This window comes from Meleagris gallopavo, chromosome 13 (assembly GCF_905368555.1).
Source record: "Meleagris gallopavo chromosome 13, MGAL_WU_HG_1.1, whole genome shotgun sequence".
NCBI lineage: Eukaryota > Metazoa > Chordata > Aves > Galliformes > Phasianidae > Meleagris > Meleagris gallopavo.
In genome coordinates this window covers 2,461,295-2,475,308 of record NC_139416.1, presented here as the reverse complement: position 1 = coordinate 2,475,308, position 14,014 = coordinate 2,461,295, and the positions used below count along the sequence as shown (strand labels likewise).

Below are 14,014 nucleotides of genomic sequence, written 5' to 3'. Positions count from 1 at the left end.
TCTGTGCAAGACGAGGGCAATGAAAATACTGTCACATTCAGGAATCAAATACCTATTACGTGGTAGCTCAGGGTTCAAGACACATTAACTTGATGCAGAGGATTGCTCAAAACCAACTACCAAATGCCAGCTCCTGAAAACCATGCCACTCATCCATAACCTTTATGTAAACGTGGCTGTCTTCCTTTCAAACAAAGGTAAACAGAATTGAGAGTATCAGAAATCCTTAGGTGTGCTGTACGGTTACCTGCAAATCATTTCCTTTCTGCTGGATTCAGCAATGCTGGAAATCAACTGTGGGTTGCATTATACTACAGAGAGCAGGCGAGCAAGGTTCTCCTCTCAGTTTTTTTGTTCTCCTGGCTACAAGGGTAGCTCTGCAGGACCACTGCACAGCATCAGTGATGCCAAACAAGGCTCTAAGAGCACCGTTAGCAATGGTGCAACCTCATACTGAATAATTCTGGAAGAAAATGTTCTTCATGCTGCACATTTAACAGTTTTTTTGGACAAGCATTGCCTTTACTGGGGAGTTGGAGAGAATCCAGTGTAATGCACAGAGGCACAGGATGAGCCAGCATTTAATGTAATTTTATTTTTTCTAATGAAACAGGGTGCTGGAAAGTGAAGAAGGAAGGAAAGGATACTTAGTCTATCCCACCAGCAAGAACCATGGTTCCAGTCAAAAGGGGAGGAAGGCATCATTGAAAGGAAACGGCAGGAGGATTGACTACATGCTTTATACAGAAGAAGGTCTCTACCTGGAATGGAAAGTGGTGAGTTTCACAGTTAACAAAGAAGAACCACAACTCACACAACAGACTTGTCTGGATGGTGCTGCAGCCCCTTCAGCCTGAGTCCCAACTTATATTCCAAGAAAAACACAGTGCTTTGGTATCTTCTATATTTAAATGCAAGTACTGAGTTTGTAAGCCTACTAGATACATTTTAGATGGAGCTGTAGGAACACTTGACCATATGCTGCCCTCCAAAATAAACAGAAAACCTTATTTCCATTCCTTAAACTTTTGCCAGACAAAATGTTCTGGCTGATGCTTCCCCTACCACCAGTCTGAATATTCTTTAATCTTTTAAAGCGTCTGGATGTGCTTTTATTATGCTTATGAAAATTTACAAGTCTGTGATACAAATGGAGGAGCTGACATGGAGTAACTAGATTGAGAACCTGCAGTCCACTGTCTGCTTCTTCACAGGGGATCTTGCCTTAAACAGAACTCCACGGTGAAAATGACAAACTAGTTCACACTTATTCTGTATAACCCATTGCAATTACCAGAAGAGCAGGTAATCAAGCAATTCAACATACTCAGCAGATGATAACTCCATCCATCCGTGCACTCCACAGGCATGGCTGCTGAGCAGCTAACCTCTTTTAAGGCTTTCCATTTCAAATGCAAAAATGTCCACGGTGCATCTGTACGATAAACCCATCTTCCATTCACACAATCAGCAAATCAAGCCAACATTTGAATAGATTTGACCCAGATTATGCCTCTGATAAGACTCATGCTGACTGCATAAAGAAATACGTGGCCATGAAGAGGCTACAGACTGTTTCCCCTTAGGACATGCTAGTTCACGCTAGCCAAAAAGCTCCTGCAGAACTGCATCTCTATGTTTTCTGCAAGCCATTTCCAGAGTACTGGCAAAGCTAGTAGCTAGCCTACAGGAGGGGACAACTGAAATGGGTTAAGAGAACATTGAGATTGCTAATATTCAGCTTTCAGAAGCTGGGAAGCAAGCAGTATTTCATACAGAAATTTAATTTGATTGTACAACATTTTACTAGGAGAAAGGCTGGAACTGATACACAAGGAGCAGGGTCCTGGCCACCTTATGTTCCCATGAGAATGTCAGCCTAACAAAGTCTTTCAGCTGTATGCCACGCCCAAGACAGTACAACCTGCCCTTCCAAGAGGAGATTTCCTTCCAATTAAGGATTACCTACCACAGCATTACAGATAAGCCTATTTGGAATAACACTGCTTTATTATAAGCAGAAAGAAAAGGGTACAGCTATGTCTTAAGCAGTGCACCTTGTTAACTGCATCACACTGACATGCCCTGTGTGACAGAGCACTTATTTACCATCAGTTCCAGCCAGTGCCAGACTAGTCCCATACATCTACTAATACTGTAAGGCAGTCAAAAGCTAAAGAGAGGCTAAAAGATTAATCTTAGTGCGTGATATAGCAGATGAATTTTTAAATTTCCTCTTTCTTTCTTTTATTTCCACCTGCAGGAAGTAGAAGAGTTCAGCTTTATTACCCAGCTAGCAGGCTTGACAGATCACCTACCAGTAGCAATGCGTCTCATGGTGTCTACAGGAGAAGACGACCCTTAAAACTTACCAGCTTGGAGAGATTAGAAGAAGGAAATGTTAATGATATTAAGAAAATATCACAAGATTGGACTGAACTATTCTGGTGCCACGTTAGGAAAAATGACCAGACCTGACCCAGGCTACTCCCCAGAACGTACCAACAGTGGAGTATAAAAAAAGGGAAGAAATTGAAGGCTGTGGCCAAAAGCCACTGTCACAAGTTGCTCAGGCAACAGGGCAGGCCTGTACTAAGATGTTTTCACTGTGGACCGAATGGAACTAAGATGGAAGTCCTAACTCCTTCTGAACCAGTGCCATTCTTACTAAAACATGTTTTTATACTAATATATAGCACAATTTAGTTTGTAATTAGTCTGTGAGTTAGTGCTGCTCAATGGTTTTTTGCTCAATTTCTTTGTATAACTAAGAAGCTAAAGCTTTTTTTCTTTTCTTTAGCCTGTTGAAGTTGTAGTAGCGTGCTTGCATCAGTAGCATGCGCCCGCACTGCATGCCACTCTGAGATAAAATAGTAAGATACCATGGGGAATATCAGAATGGAAGTTAATTCAAAAATCAGATACCAGCCAAAGCAAGGCATTCTGGGACTGGCAAACCCTTCCATCATTACAGAAAGATATTAAAGCAAACAAAGGAAAACTCTGTTCAATTTGCAAACCAATATTCTCCTCTCCCTTTTAAGATATTTGTAACAAAAAGTAGAATTGAGACATTCGACATTTTATCACCCTTCTTCCAGCTGTGTTGCCACTGGAACTGTTAAGTGTTTTGTCTGAATAATGACTCCAGAATTGGGCCTTTGCTTTTCTAACTCCAAGTCATTCCCTTAAGAAGAAACAAGGTTCCCCTGTAATGTTTTTTCTTTCTTACCCACAAATGGGGCAGTTCTGAATTATGGTATGGGATGATGTATGTATTACAGTAGAGCGAATAGATTCCTATAGTACCATTGGGAAGACCAGAGCCAACATTCTGCCTTAGCTAAGAAGAGTAAATGGGAAACAGCTTGTAAAATGCATGTTAGATATAGAGTTAACATAAATGACATTCTGGGGGAAAGTATAGAACAGTGTATAACCAGTAAGGCAGGACTGACTTCATTCTCCAAAGGAATCAGTACACTTGAAGAGAAAGCACAGCACGGGTAGCTGCAGAGTAGCTAGAGAACAGAACCGTGACTCAGCGTTCAGTAATGACTGCCTTTGAGCTGAGCCTAGATGCATGTCTGTGAGACACAGTTCATTTGTTATGCACTCACAGACTTTCAATAGAGATTTTACAATAAAATTCCTATGTCCTCCCACTGCAGCTCTTTAAATGTGGGACTGCCCCCAGTTTGCCATCTTATCCCAATGACCTGACCTACTCAGACTCTGTAACTTTAATTTATAAAAAAAAAAAAAAAGGAAAAAAAAAAAAAGCTGAGAGAGTCAGGTCCACAGCTAGACTTCTTAGTATTTCCAGGGATTTCAATTCAAAAGGGTTTGTGTTGCTAGAAGAATGAAACCCCTTGTGTTTTAATCAGAAGAAACTAAGTATTGGTTAATTCCTCTCCAGTATTAGAGGTCTTACCTCTATGCTGCAAGTTCCCCATGTTGAGAAAAATTAGTGTAATACTCCATTAAATGGACTCTTCTTTTAGTTATACTGGCCACAAACTCTTGATGATCTTGTTATGGTTTAGTGTATACCTGCTAGGAATCAGCTTGAACTAAATCAAAAGAAATTAGACTTAAATTAGAAATCCTAGTCTGCAGAGCCTCTTGTACTGGCTTAATTAACTACAGTAAACAACTGAACTTATATTTAGATCAGCCCGATTTTGCAAGTTGCAAACTCTTCATAGTCACGAAAGTACTGCTCACACAGTATTGGCTCATTCCCAGGAGGTGGCAGGCCCCCTGCTCACACTCTCCCAGAGCCCCTAATATTGACGTGTTCTATGCCTCATTCCCAGTCCTGGCTTCCCTTCAGCAGAGACTGCCTCTTGCAAGTGTACTGTGCCAAACCCTGCGGTACTCTGCAAAGTGTAACCCATGGGGACTCAAAAATGGATCCAGACTCAATTCCCCCTTTTGATAAAATTAGGAATTCGAGTTTACAGCATCAGATTTTAGTGTACTGCCCCAGTGCACCACCAGTTTCCCACTTTGTATGTTTCTCTTTATACAGAGGGTGCACGTAAGTGCAATGTGTTTTTCTGGTTTCTTATCTTTCCATCCAATTCAGAAAGACTTGTACCTGAAACAATGCTTTTAATCCTATTTTCTACCTTGCTTGTATTTTATTAGCCTTTTTAAAAAAGAAAAAAAAAAAAACAAACAGTATCAGTAGCAATTTGTGTGCTGTCCAGCAGCTATTTCTCAGTAGTAAGATTAAATATAAGGTACAGTATTTTTAATAGCTTTCCTAACAATGTAAATTACAATTTGATATCAATTTCACTAAGTGTCAGTTGCAGGAGCTGAATTTGAAACTGTGTGGGACATAGTCATAAAATACTGCCAAACAATGTTTCATTATTTACAGCAAAACTAACTTTGTCTAAATTACTTCAAAATTAGTTCAATGGCTTTGTGCTGACCAAAAATGAGGCACTTTTGTCAACTTTTTGAAATATGCTGAAAATATTTTTTCAAATTTGAAGTAAACCGTTTTAGATTTTGATGTTCTTAGCTTTTCAGTGATCAATAAATGGATAGATGTAAAGCGTTCTCTTTAAACAGTGCACACACGTTTAACCAGTCTAAGTAGTTCTTAACTAATTTACTGTCTTAAGGATCTACCTTTGCAAGAGACTGATGCTGGGAGGTACAGCTGTGTGGCACCACTGTACAGATGTTCCTTGCTTTTTTTGCATTGATCCTGTGCCTTCTGATGCCTTGATAATCTTGCAGAAGTCAAAGAGCATATGTACCGTTAAACTGTACAGAAACTTTCTTTTCCAGAAGAGCAACATCCTGGATAAAAAACAGTTCATCTACACTACTACTACTCTTCCATACCCTATCTCACAAAGGATCATTCTGACAATGTCAGTACGGAAGAATATCAATCATGACAAGCCTTAGACAGATAATACGTAACAGCATATTCACATAAAAAATTTAAAAGGGCAGAATATTCCCAGGAAATTAAACCCTGGATAGCTTTTTTAGATGTCAATCCTACTTTGCTGAAGGACGGCACAACACAATTTATTAGTAGGATGTTATTAATAAGAAATTTGAGTTAAGCTTAATCTACTGTTGCTTACCCCACTTTGTACAGGAGTTTCAGATATCATCAAGAAGTGGGTGATAATGCTATTCTTGGTTTAATAACTGCCACTCAATGGCTACTGTACATGATGTGTCATCTGTTTTTATAAAAGCTAGATAGCATCTTCTGTTTCTCATGTTCAATTTGCATTTTACAATAGCAGTTCTAGAACAAGTGAACAAAAGACATAAATGAGGACAGCTGAAAACTATGAACTTCCAGAAGATTCAAGGATGTCAGGTCCTTATAAAATCAGTACCTTTAGATCACTTCAAAAACACAACCTACAGAAAACAGTATGCAACTTTTCAGGCACATTCAGAGCCAGTTCCTTTGTGCACTGTTTGACAGCCTGAAAGGGATACACGAGCCACCTACTTTCCACCACAGCTCAGCCACTGAGGGTAGGGTAGTAATGCTTCATGCTACGTGAGAAAGTGTTCACTAAATAATTAAAGTAGTGGCCAGCTAGTTCTATTGTCGTTGCCAACTGGATGCTTAATTGAAGCAGACCAAAGCAGCTTAACAAACTGTAACACAATGGCTCCGAGGGGAGCCTGCAGCCTTCTGAGGTACGGCCAGCTTAGAGAAACTCTGGAGGAAGCCGTCTTGTCTAATGAGTTGACTTGTCTTGTGCAAGAATTATTACAAGGTTTTGTCCCAGAAGCATTCTCAGTGAGTCAGGCTAGAACCTCGGTCCTACTTGCTGGATAAGACAGTAGGGTTCAAGGAACTTAGAAATCCACTGTTTATTTATTTTTTTTAAATAGCCTTTGTTTGGTGGTCCAGATTAAGCAGATCTGACTGTCTCCAGTTTGGCCTCTGAGCTACCCTCGGATCACAGCAACACATCGGTGTCAGCACATATCATCAGCTCTGAAATGAATTTCACCTCCTCCTGGCACCACAGGATGAGAACAGAAATACCTACAATTTTGAGCACTTTGAAAAGCTCCCAATTTTACCATTCGTTATTATGAGGTTCAAATTGTTACTGAAGGTCTCATTTTTCCATGCCATCTTGTTTTAAATACAATCTTGATGATTTTAAAATCTTGTATTATTGCTGAGGTTTAGAATCCTGTAAGAAGAATAACCTTTTTTATTTCAATAATTTTTTCGGTATTGTATCCTTCTGGGACCTAACGTTTTTATATGGTAAGCACACACCTTCTGACATTTTGTTATAAATGTATTAAAAAATAAAAAATTAAATATTTTCATTGGTTTCTTTGCCTGTAAGAAAACCACAACCTTTGACCTGGTAAGAACAAGGTACTTTGAATAACAGGGAGAGGTTTTTTTTTGTCTTTTATTGGTGCTGAAAGGAATTACTGGTTGATGCAGACAAGATAATAAAATTTCAAGGCTCAAATGTTTCTTTGCAGTCCCCTTCTTCTGGTTTTGTGGTGCAGAGTCTGATATCGCTAACAAAAGTTTCACTCTTAAGATGTAGCACCTTAATTAAACATTTGCCTGCTGTGTCACGGGAGGATCAATTGCAGCCCCATTGTGCTGTGCCTGTTTTAGTGAGTCTGCAGACAATAAAGGGTGAGAGACCTGAGTGCTTTGAACTCAACAGCCTGGCTTCTACTGCTTACACACCTCCCTGTACAGAAACCCTGCTCAGTTTCAAGGCCTGCAGTGTTCACACAAGCATACACTCCACCTGCTGCAGGCTGCAGAACTCTGCGCCTCATCCTAAGTCCACACTTTCAGTTTGGGATATTCATGCTGCATTGCATTCTACTAGCATTTAATAGATGAACACAAGAACAGTTTATTATGCAGCTGCATACCACAGAATGGCCAAGGTTGCAAGGGACCTCAAGGATCATGAAGCTCCAACCCCCTGCCACATGCAGGGCCACCAGCCTCCACATTTAATACCAGCCCAGGGCCCCATCCAACCTGGCCTTGAACACCTCCAGGGATGGACGGGGCATCCACAGCCTCCCTGGGCAGCATCTTGGTATCTCAATAGTTTCCCAGTCCCTGAACTGAAAGCAGGTTTGATATGTATATTGTACAGTCAAAACTAATTTAAAAACAGAAAAAGAAGAACACAACACACATACGTGTCTTCCTTAAGTCCAGTGATTTCACAGAAGAACGTCAGGGGAAAATAATCCATTTTGGCGATTCAGTCTTTTTGAACAGTCCCCAGTCTTTTATAAAAGGTGATAGGGAAACCCACCTTGAAGAATTTATTTTCTCCACAAGCAGAAAGGAGAAAAAAAAATTAGTGAAATGCAAGCAGTTAAGGAAGAACACAACGCAGACACCCCTGCTATCAGCTAAGGAAGGAACCACTCCATCTGTGAGATAGGATGTTAGACACATCTCTGCTGCTTCCTCTACTGTTGTAGAGCTGACTGCATGCTGTTACTACCACCATTACACCTGGACAGTTTCCAGTGGTGGATGCATCGTATGTGGCTCTTCTGCAATATCTGATCTGTTTTTCCACTGTCTGAGTCTGAACTATAGTGTCAGCCCCTCAAGAGTGGGTTCCCTTGTGTTAGATACTACAGAACCACAAGGTAAAAAACAATCATTCCTGCGAGTTTATAATATTTTCTAGACACTTTGCTAAGAACAAGAACAGAAAAGCGTGGGTCCTTCTTCCTGCTCTCCCTGCCCCATGAGTTTTAGTGTAGTTCTTATGAACTGCTGCCCACAGCTGCCTCTTAGCCAGCCCTAGAACTAAAATGCCATCTGCCTCTTTGGCTATCATACAGATTCTCTTGGCAAAGCATCCATTAAAACACAAGCCTCCCAACCCACTGAAATTTCTGCTCAGAATACTGCTGAACCAGTATTCTTCTAGTCCTTTTTTTTGGTGATTTAATACTTTGCTGTACTAATTCTCCTCCTCTGTTGATGCAAATTCAAGTTGCTCATATACATTTTCATGGCCTTTCAAAACACATGCTGTTACCCTCTACTGTTGTTTATGACTAATCCATATTTCCCATTTACCACCTCCTAGGTTTTTAAGCTCTTCATACTTTTTCCCCCATACTTTTTTCCCCTGACATTTAGGATAGGCTCCATGTAGCCATCAGTGAAATCAGTATATCGGGCTTGCTTTAGGAAAACAACCACCCTAATTCTCCTATTTCACCTAATGGGAGATTTAACAACTGCTCCTCACAGCCACCAGATGTGTATGGGAAGAAACATGCATTACTGGCAACTAAGATAGAAGAAGTATTTGAGGGCAGATGGATTGCAGAATCTGTAACATTTAATCTAAGCCTTACATTCATTCCCTTTCTTTCCTTCCACAAAAGCCTGAAGAACATCTATGACTGCAAAACATTTCAAGCTGTACTCAGTCTACACATCTCAGTGCCCACCAATACCACCGCCTCTCACAGTGCCGGACGCTTTCCCTACCTTTGAACCCAACAAACAAGTGAAAGCAGCCGAGTCCCATCCTGCACCCTCTTTCTGTCTCTCACAGTCTCTGGTAAGAAGAGCACATCACTGCCCTTTTACAGTCCCCAGCACTACGTGGTCACATAAAATGGTTCCTGCGGACTGAGAGCCATCAATAAAATAACAAGTAATCAAAAGATGAGATAAACAGAAATGCTCCAGCCCTCCTGTGTGCTTTAAATTATAAGATAATAATGGAAAATACCATATAAATGGACATTTCCCTATACCTCCCTATTAACATCAGTTTTCAGCATTTTGTCTGTCAATACTCATTTGTAAATTGCACAATTCCTAGAGAACAGCACCTGTTTGCTCTGTTTCTCTGGAAGTGTTCACATGCCGACACTTCACCTTCCCTCAGCTCCCACACGGAACGCCATCCTCCTACATCACCCGCAGCTTCCAGCTCTGCCGAGCTTCTCCTTTCCCTTCTCATGTGAACCATTGGTGTCTGCACAGCCTGATCTGGCAGAACAAGTCCAAGCCCCCTGAAGTGCCAGGACACACGTGTTTCAGAACACCCCTTATCTTTACAAACATTGCAATAAAAGCCTACAGCTTCACAGATCAAGTGATTTCCACTGCTCTCTCTCATTTTTCAGAGCATCTCATCTTTTTCAAAAAATTTTAAACTTCAAGTCTCCCAAACTTCATGCAAATCATTAAGGTTCAAGTTAACTTCATTCATGTTATTGTTACAAATACACTGGTTGAGTATCACTGTCACAGACTCACATCACTTTGAACAGACCTCAGCATCATACTGGGCACAATGTCACAATACAGAAAAATAAAACTGATTTCTTTTCTTTTTGCTGCCTTTATTTAGGAATTCACACAAGACACCTGCTGCAGTTCCAAAAGGTAGCAATTCTAATACTTGATATACAACTATACATGGCTGGGCTGTTACAAAGTCTTAAGAAAAACATAACCTGAAAAAAAAACTCACTGCTGTTTTGTTTTTTTTCCCTTTTTCTAAATGTGCTTTTAAAGTGATTGATTCACACCGCAAAGTAGAAGTTCCCTGCTCAATGTAAGTATGTGAAAGTGCACAGAGAGTTTGGGCAGTATTTCAAGAACAGAATTTCAAATTTAGATTATACAATCCACTTTCAAGGTCCTGAACAGGCAAAACAATTTGCAGTAAGGAAGAAAAACTTGTAATCCCTATCAATCTAAGGCTGGAGTAGCGGTTGCAGGCTTCATTGCTATTTTCATTCATTCCTTTATTCTAAACCTATACTACGTTCCAGGCACTGATTTTTATTTTGGAAGTACTCTAAAGCTGTTAGCACAAAAGGTATCAAAAACCAGTTCTAGAATGTTTCCTCACATTAGCTTCATGGCAGAGGTCCAGTTGTCTCATTAACATCAAGTTTCAGGCCATGCATTAAAGTCTTGTTCTAATAATTTCAGAGGAATTCCCAAAGTCCCTACATAACACATGCAGTGGGAAAGATGAAAAAGTAAATAAATAAGTAATTGCTGTCCATCCTTGAGCAAAACAACACAGGGCTTACTACTCAGCAGCCAGTAGCAGCTTATACACATCAGTCTTCAAAGGCCACCTTCCAAGTTAAAAGTGACCTGGACTCCCCAGCCTATTTGTTGCATCAGAAATCTGGCAGAAATGTACAGATTCAAAGAAACCTAACTCGCCCACAGAACCCACACATTGCAACAGAAATCCAGCTAGCTCAAAGCAGGCCCAGAACAACTCAAACAGAAAACCTCCAGCTTCTACTGCAAGGACACTGAGCCACGTCAAACCGATCTGGTAAAAGCTTCTCATGACCATCACTCAGATTGCGTCAGTTTTGCAAAGCTCTGCTGAAACTCCTCAAGTCAACGCAACGTGTCAAAAGCAGCCTGAAGCCTTTAATGTCCCACTCCTATCTGCAAATGTTTTACTCTTCCAAATCACAGCAACGAGATGCGTCAATCTGATGAGCTCAGTACAGACCTTAATGTGTTCCCTGAATGCCACACGATCATTAGTGTACTGCATACTGATATCTCTGACCACTCTGAACCCAGCCAAAATGGAATCAGCCTCACAGAGACACACATGGAACGCCATAATAGCAAGTAATTGATATAAATCCTTCCACCTTAACGATACAAAATGGAAGACAATTAGTAAGTCATTGCAGAGTTATGCCAGAGAAACAGATCTGCTCATAGAAAGAATGGCAACAGACTCCTAAATGGGCGGGAGGGAAAAGGCAGACCTTTACATCTAGCCTGTGATTCTCACAAATGCCTAGCACGACTCACACAGCAGAGGTCATGACGCAGCTATAGCAAGAGCTGCCCCATTCCACAGTAATACTTTTGTAATTTTAAGATTCTGAAAGATGCAGTAAAAACAAAGGCACCGACTTCCACTGCTGCCGCCGCACCACAGCACTGCATGCCAGAGCAGGCAGCTGCAGGGTCTGCATGGGCATCCTGCAAAGAACACGAAAACATGGCAGTGTGCAACCTGAAATCACTCAATGGCAATGTATTCTGAATGGATCCTGCTGCAACGAATGGGAAGAGATGGGCATGAGAGGAGGAAGATGACAGCTTTCCACATCAAAGGCAATAAGATACCCTTGTTAAGAGCTTCTCAATTAGCTTGAATGCTCCGGCCTACCACAGCAGGTCCGGAGTTGAGATCCTCATTAGTTTTTCTAATCTAGTTAGGTATAATATTTTAAAATTTTTGTGTTTGGATGTAACAGATTCCTAAACGCTTTCCAAATGCAAACCCAGAGATTTGAGTCCCAGCAAAATCCAGCTTCATCTTTCTCTACAACTAAAAAATTCTCCTGAAGTCAACAGCAATACTGTCAGCTACTGGAAAGCTCAGCTAAGACCTTCGGGCCACCTGGGAACAACAGGCTGTCACAAGGTCTACAAGACACCAATTGAAGAAAAATAAACAAATCCCTGGCCTAGTATGGTGCCAAGCACAATGCTAAATATATTTCTAATGAAAGGTGTATCACACAAGACAATCTGATTCTCAGTATGCAGCCTGGTCCATTATCTCAGCCCTAAATTAGAAGTGTTATGAAACAGGTATTTAAACTCTATAATTTCCCTTTGCCACTTTTGCTTATTTATAGCTGCCTCAAACTCAGCCTTTTAACAGAACACGTCTTGTAACTCACAATAAGCACAGAAGAAGGACTCCATGCTGCAGCTACTTCACTAATTGACTCCTGTTCTCAGAACTCTGTGGCACACACGGGCTACCAGCGCTTACCCTGGTGAGATCCCTGCTGCCCACAGCTGACCCTGGGGGTGCTTTCACCTCCCTGCAAATCCTTGGCCTCACCAATCTGCAGCTGTCTGTTCCAATGTTAGAGCAAATCATATGTTGTAAATGCAGCATTTATACACCGACAGAAACAAACGCTGAGCCTGGTTAACCGCTGGGCAGTGACTCCCCACCCAGTATAGAAAGCCCTGGTCTCAGACTGGGCTCCCAGGGCTGACAATTAGAAGGAGGTTTCTGACCACAAGACCAGCTGAGTTCAAAAGCAGCTTCCAACAAACCACAGTGGAAGGCAAAAAGAAAAAACCTAACTGTTTTTGTCCTTCAGTGGTTTGTTGTATTTGAAAAGAGAAGAAAGATGTTATGTTCAAGGCTTACCACAGGAAGGGACCAGACAGAGCAAACCAGAAGGTTCCATTCAGCTCTGTGTTTGGCTTGAGGTCAGGAGAAAAGTACAGAATTTCTTTTAGTTCTAAGTAGTGATTATTTACAAGTGCATGCATAATGATCTGTTTGGGACTCTGTTTGTTCCTTAAAAAAAGAGAGAGAAGAAAAGATACTTCTATTCATATTTTAAACATGGGCAGAACTGGCTTTTGCTAGCAGACACTCTTCTAATACAAATGACTCCCTGTCACTGTTCTGGGCAAGGAGCTTGTCTGTATACTTGGAGCTTCCATCCAGGGCAGGGGAGGCAGAGGGAAAAGGAAAGGAGATACTGGGTCTGCAGGTGTGCTATAAATATACAAGAGCATCTAAAAAGGAAAAAAAAAAAAAAAAAAAAGTTAAGAACATTAAGAAATATCAAATGGTCCTGAATTATTTTGCAGCCATTCAACAGAATATACAGTTCTGGCTAGCTCTATTTCAGAGAAGCACAATTGTACTGATATAGTTTTACAGATGCTTTGACAAAATCTTATTTTAAATAGAATTCTTTGATAAGCTGTTGCCCAGACAACCCAGGGAATGCAAATACACACTGCCTCAAAACAAGAGTCAAAAGCTCACAGCTTTAAGGAGAGGCAAAGAACGGAGCAGTGTACCTTGGTTTCAGCCAGAGGCTGACACAAGTGGAATATTCTTCCCTTCAGTAAAGGGATGTAGGCAGCAGCCTCCAAGAAAGCAGCAGGAAGCTGGCAGTGGATATAAGGCACTGCATTGATCCAAACAGAAGATCTCCTGTGAGAAAATACTTTCATTTATTGATGCAGACTACATGGCTTAGCTGACTGGCACCATGACAAATACAAACATGGCAGCATTCTAAATGGGATGTTCTCCTGTTGTGCAAGGCTCCAAAGAAAAAAGAAAAGAAGAAAAGAAAAGGCTAGCCAGCACTCAGAAGCACCACTTCGTAACCTTATCACAAAACCCCTGTTGACAACCTGATGACTTCCACTGTGGAACAAGGAACCTGCTGCCAGCGCATCTGTACATTAGCATACCTACAGAGGAAAATTAGAGCAGTTCAACTTCCCACAACACAACCCTGGCACTAACTCGTTTTAGGATGAACTGCTTTGATGACTCAAGGTGCTGAGGAAAATGAAATGCTACTTCTCCTACTCTCCCTCCCCGGCTTTGCTCGTATAATCTACAAACCTCAAATAAATGTCACAGCCCAACAGTAAGGGCAGTGCATATGAACACAACAGGAGACCGATCTTGAA

General features: G+C 41.1%; 1 protein-coding gene across 1 annotated transcript in view; it reads left to right on the top strand.

Moving 5' to 3' along the window:
• SMPD3 (sphingomyelin phosphodiesterase 3) overlaps positions 1–6,998 on the top strand; it is a 111,882-nt gene extending 104,884 nt beyond the window's left edge. The window contains exons 7-8 of the mRNA XM_085234626.1: positions 614–776; positions 2,264–6,998. Of these exons, the coding sequence (XP_085090752.1) occupies positions 614–776; positions 2,264–2,365 (265 nt within the window). The 3' untranslated portion in view covers positions 2,366–6,998. The remainder of the gene's footprint in view (positions 1–613; positions 777–2,263) is intronic.
• Positions 6,999–14,014: the final 7,016 nt, after the last annotated feature.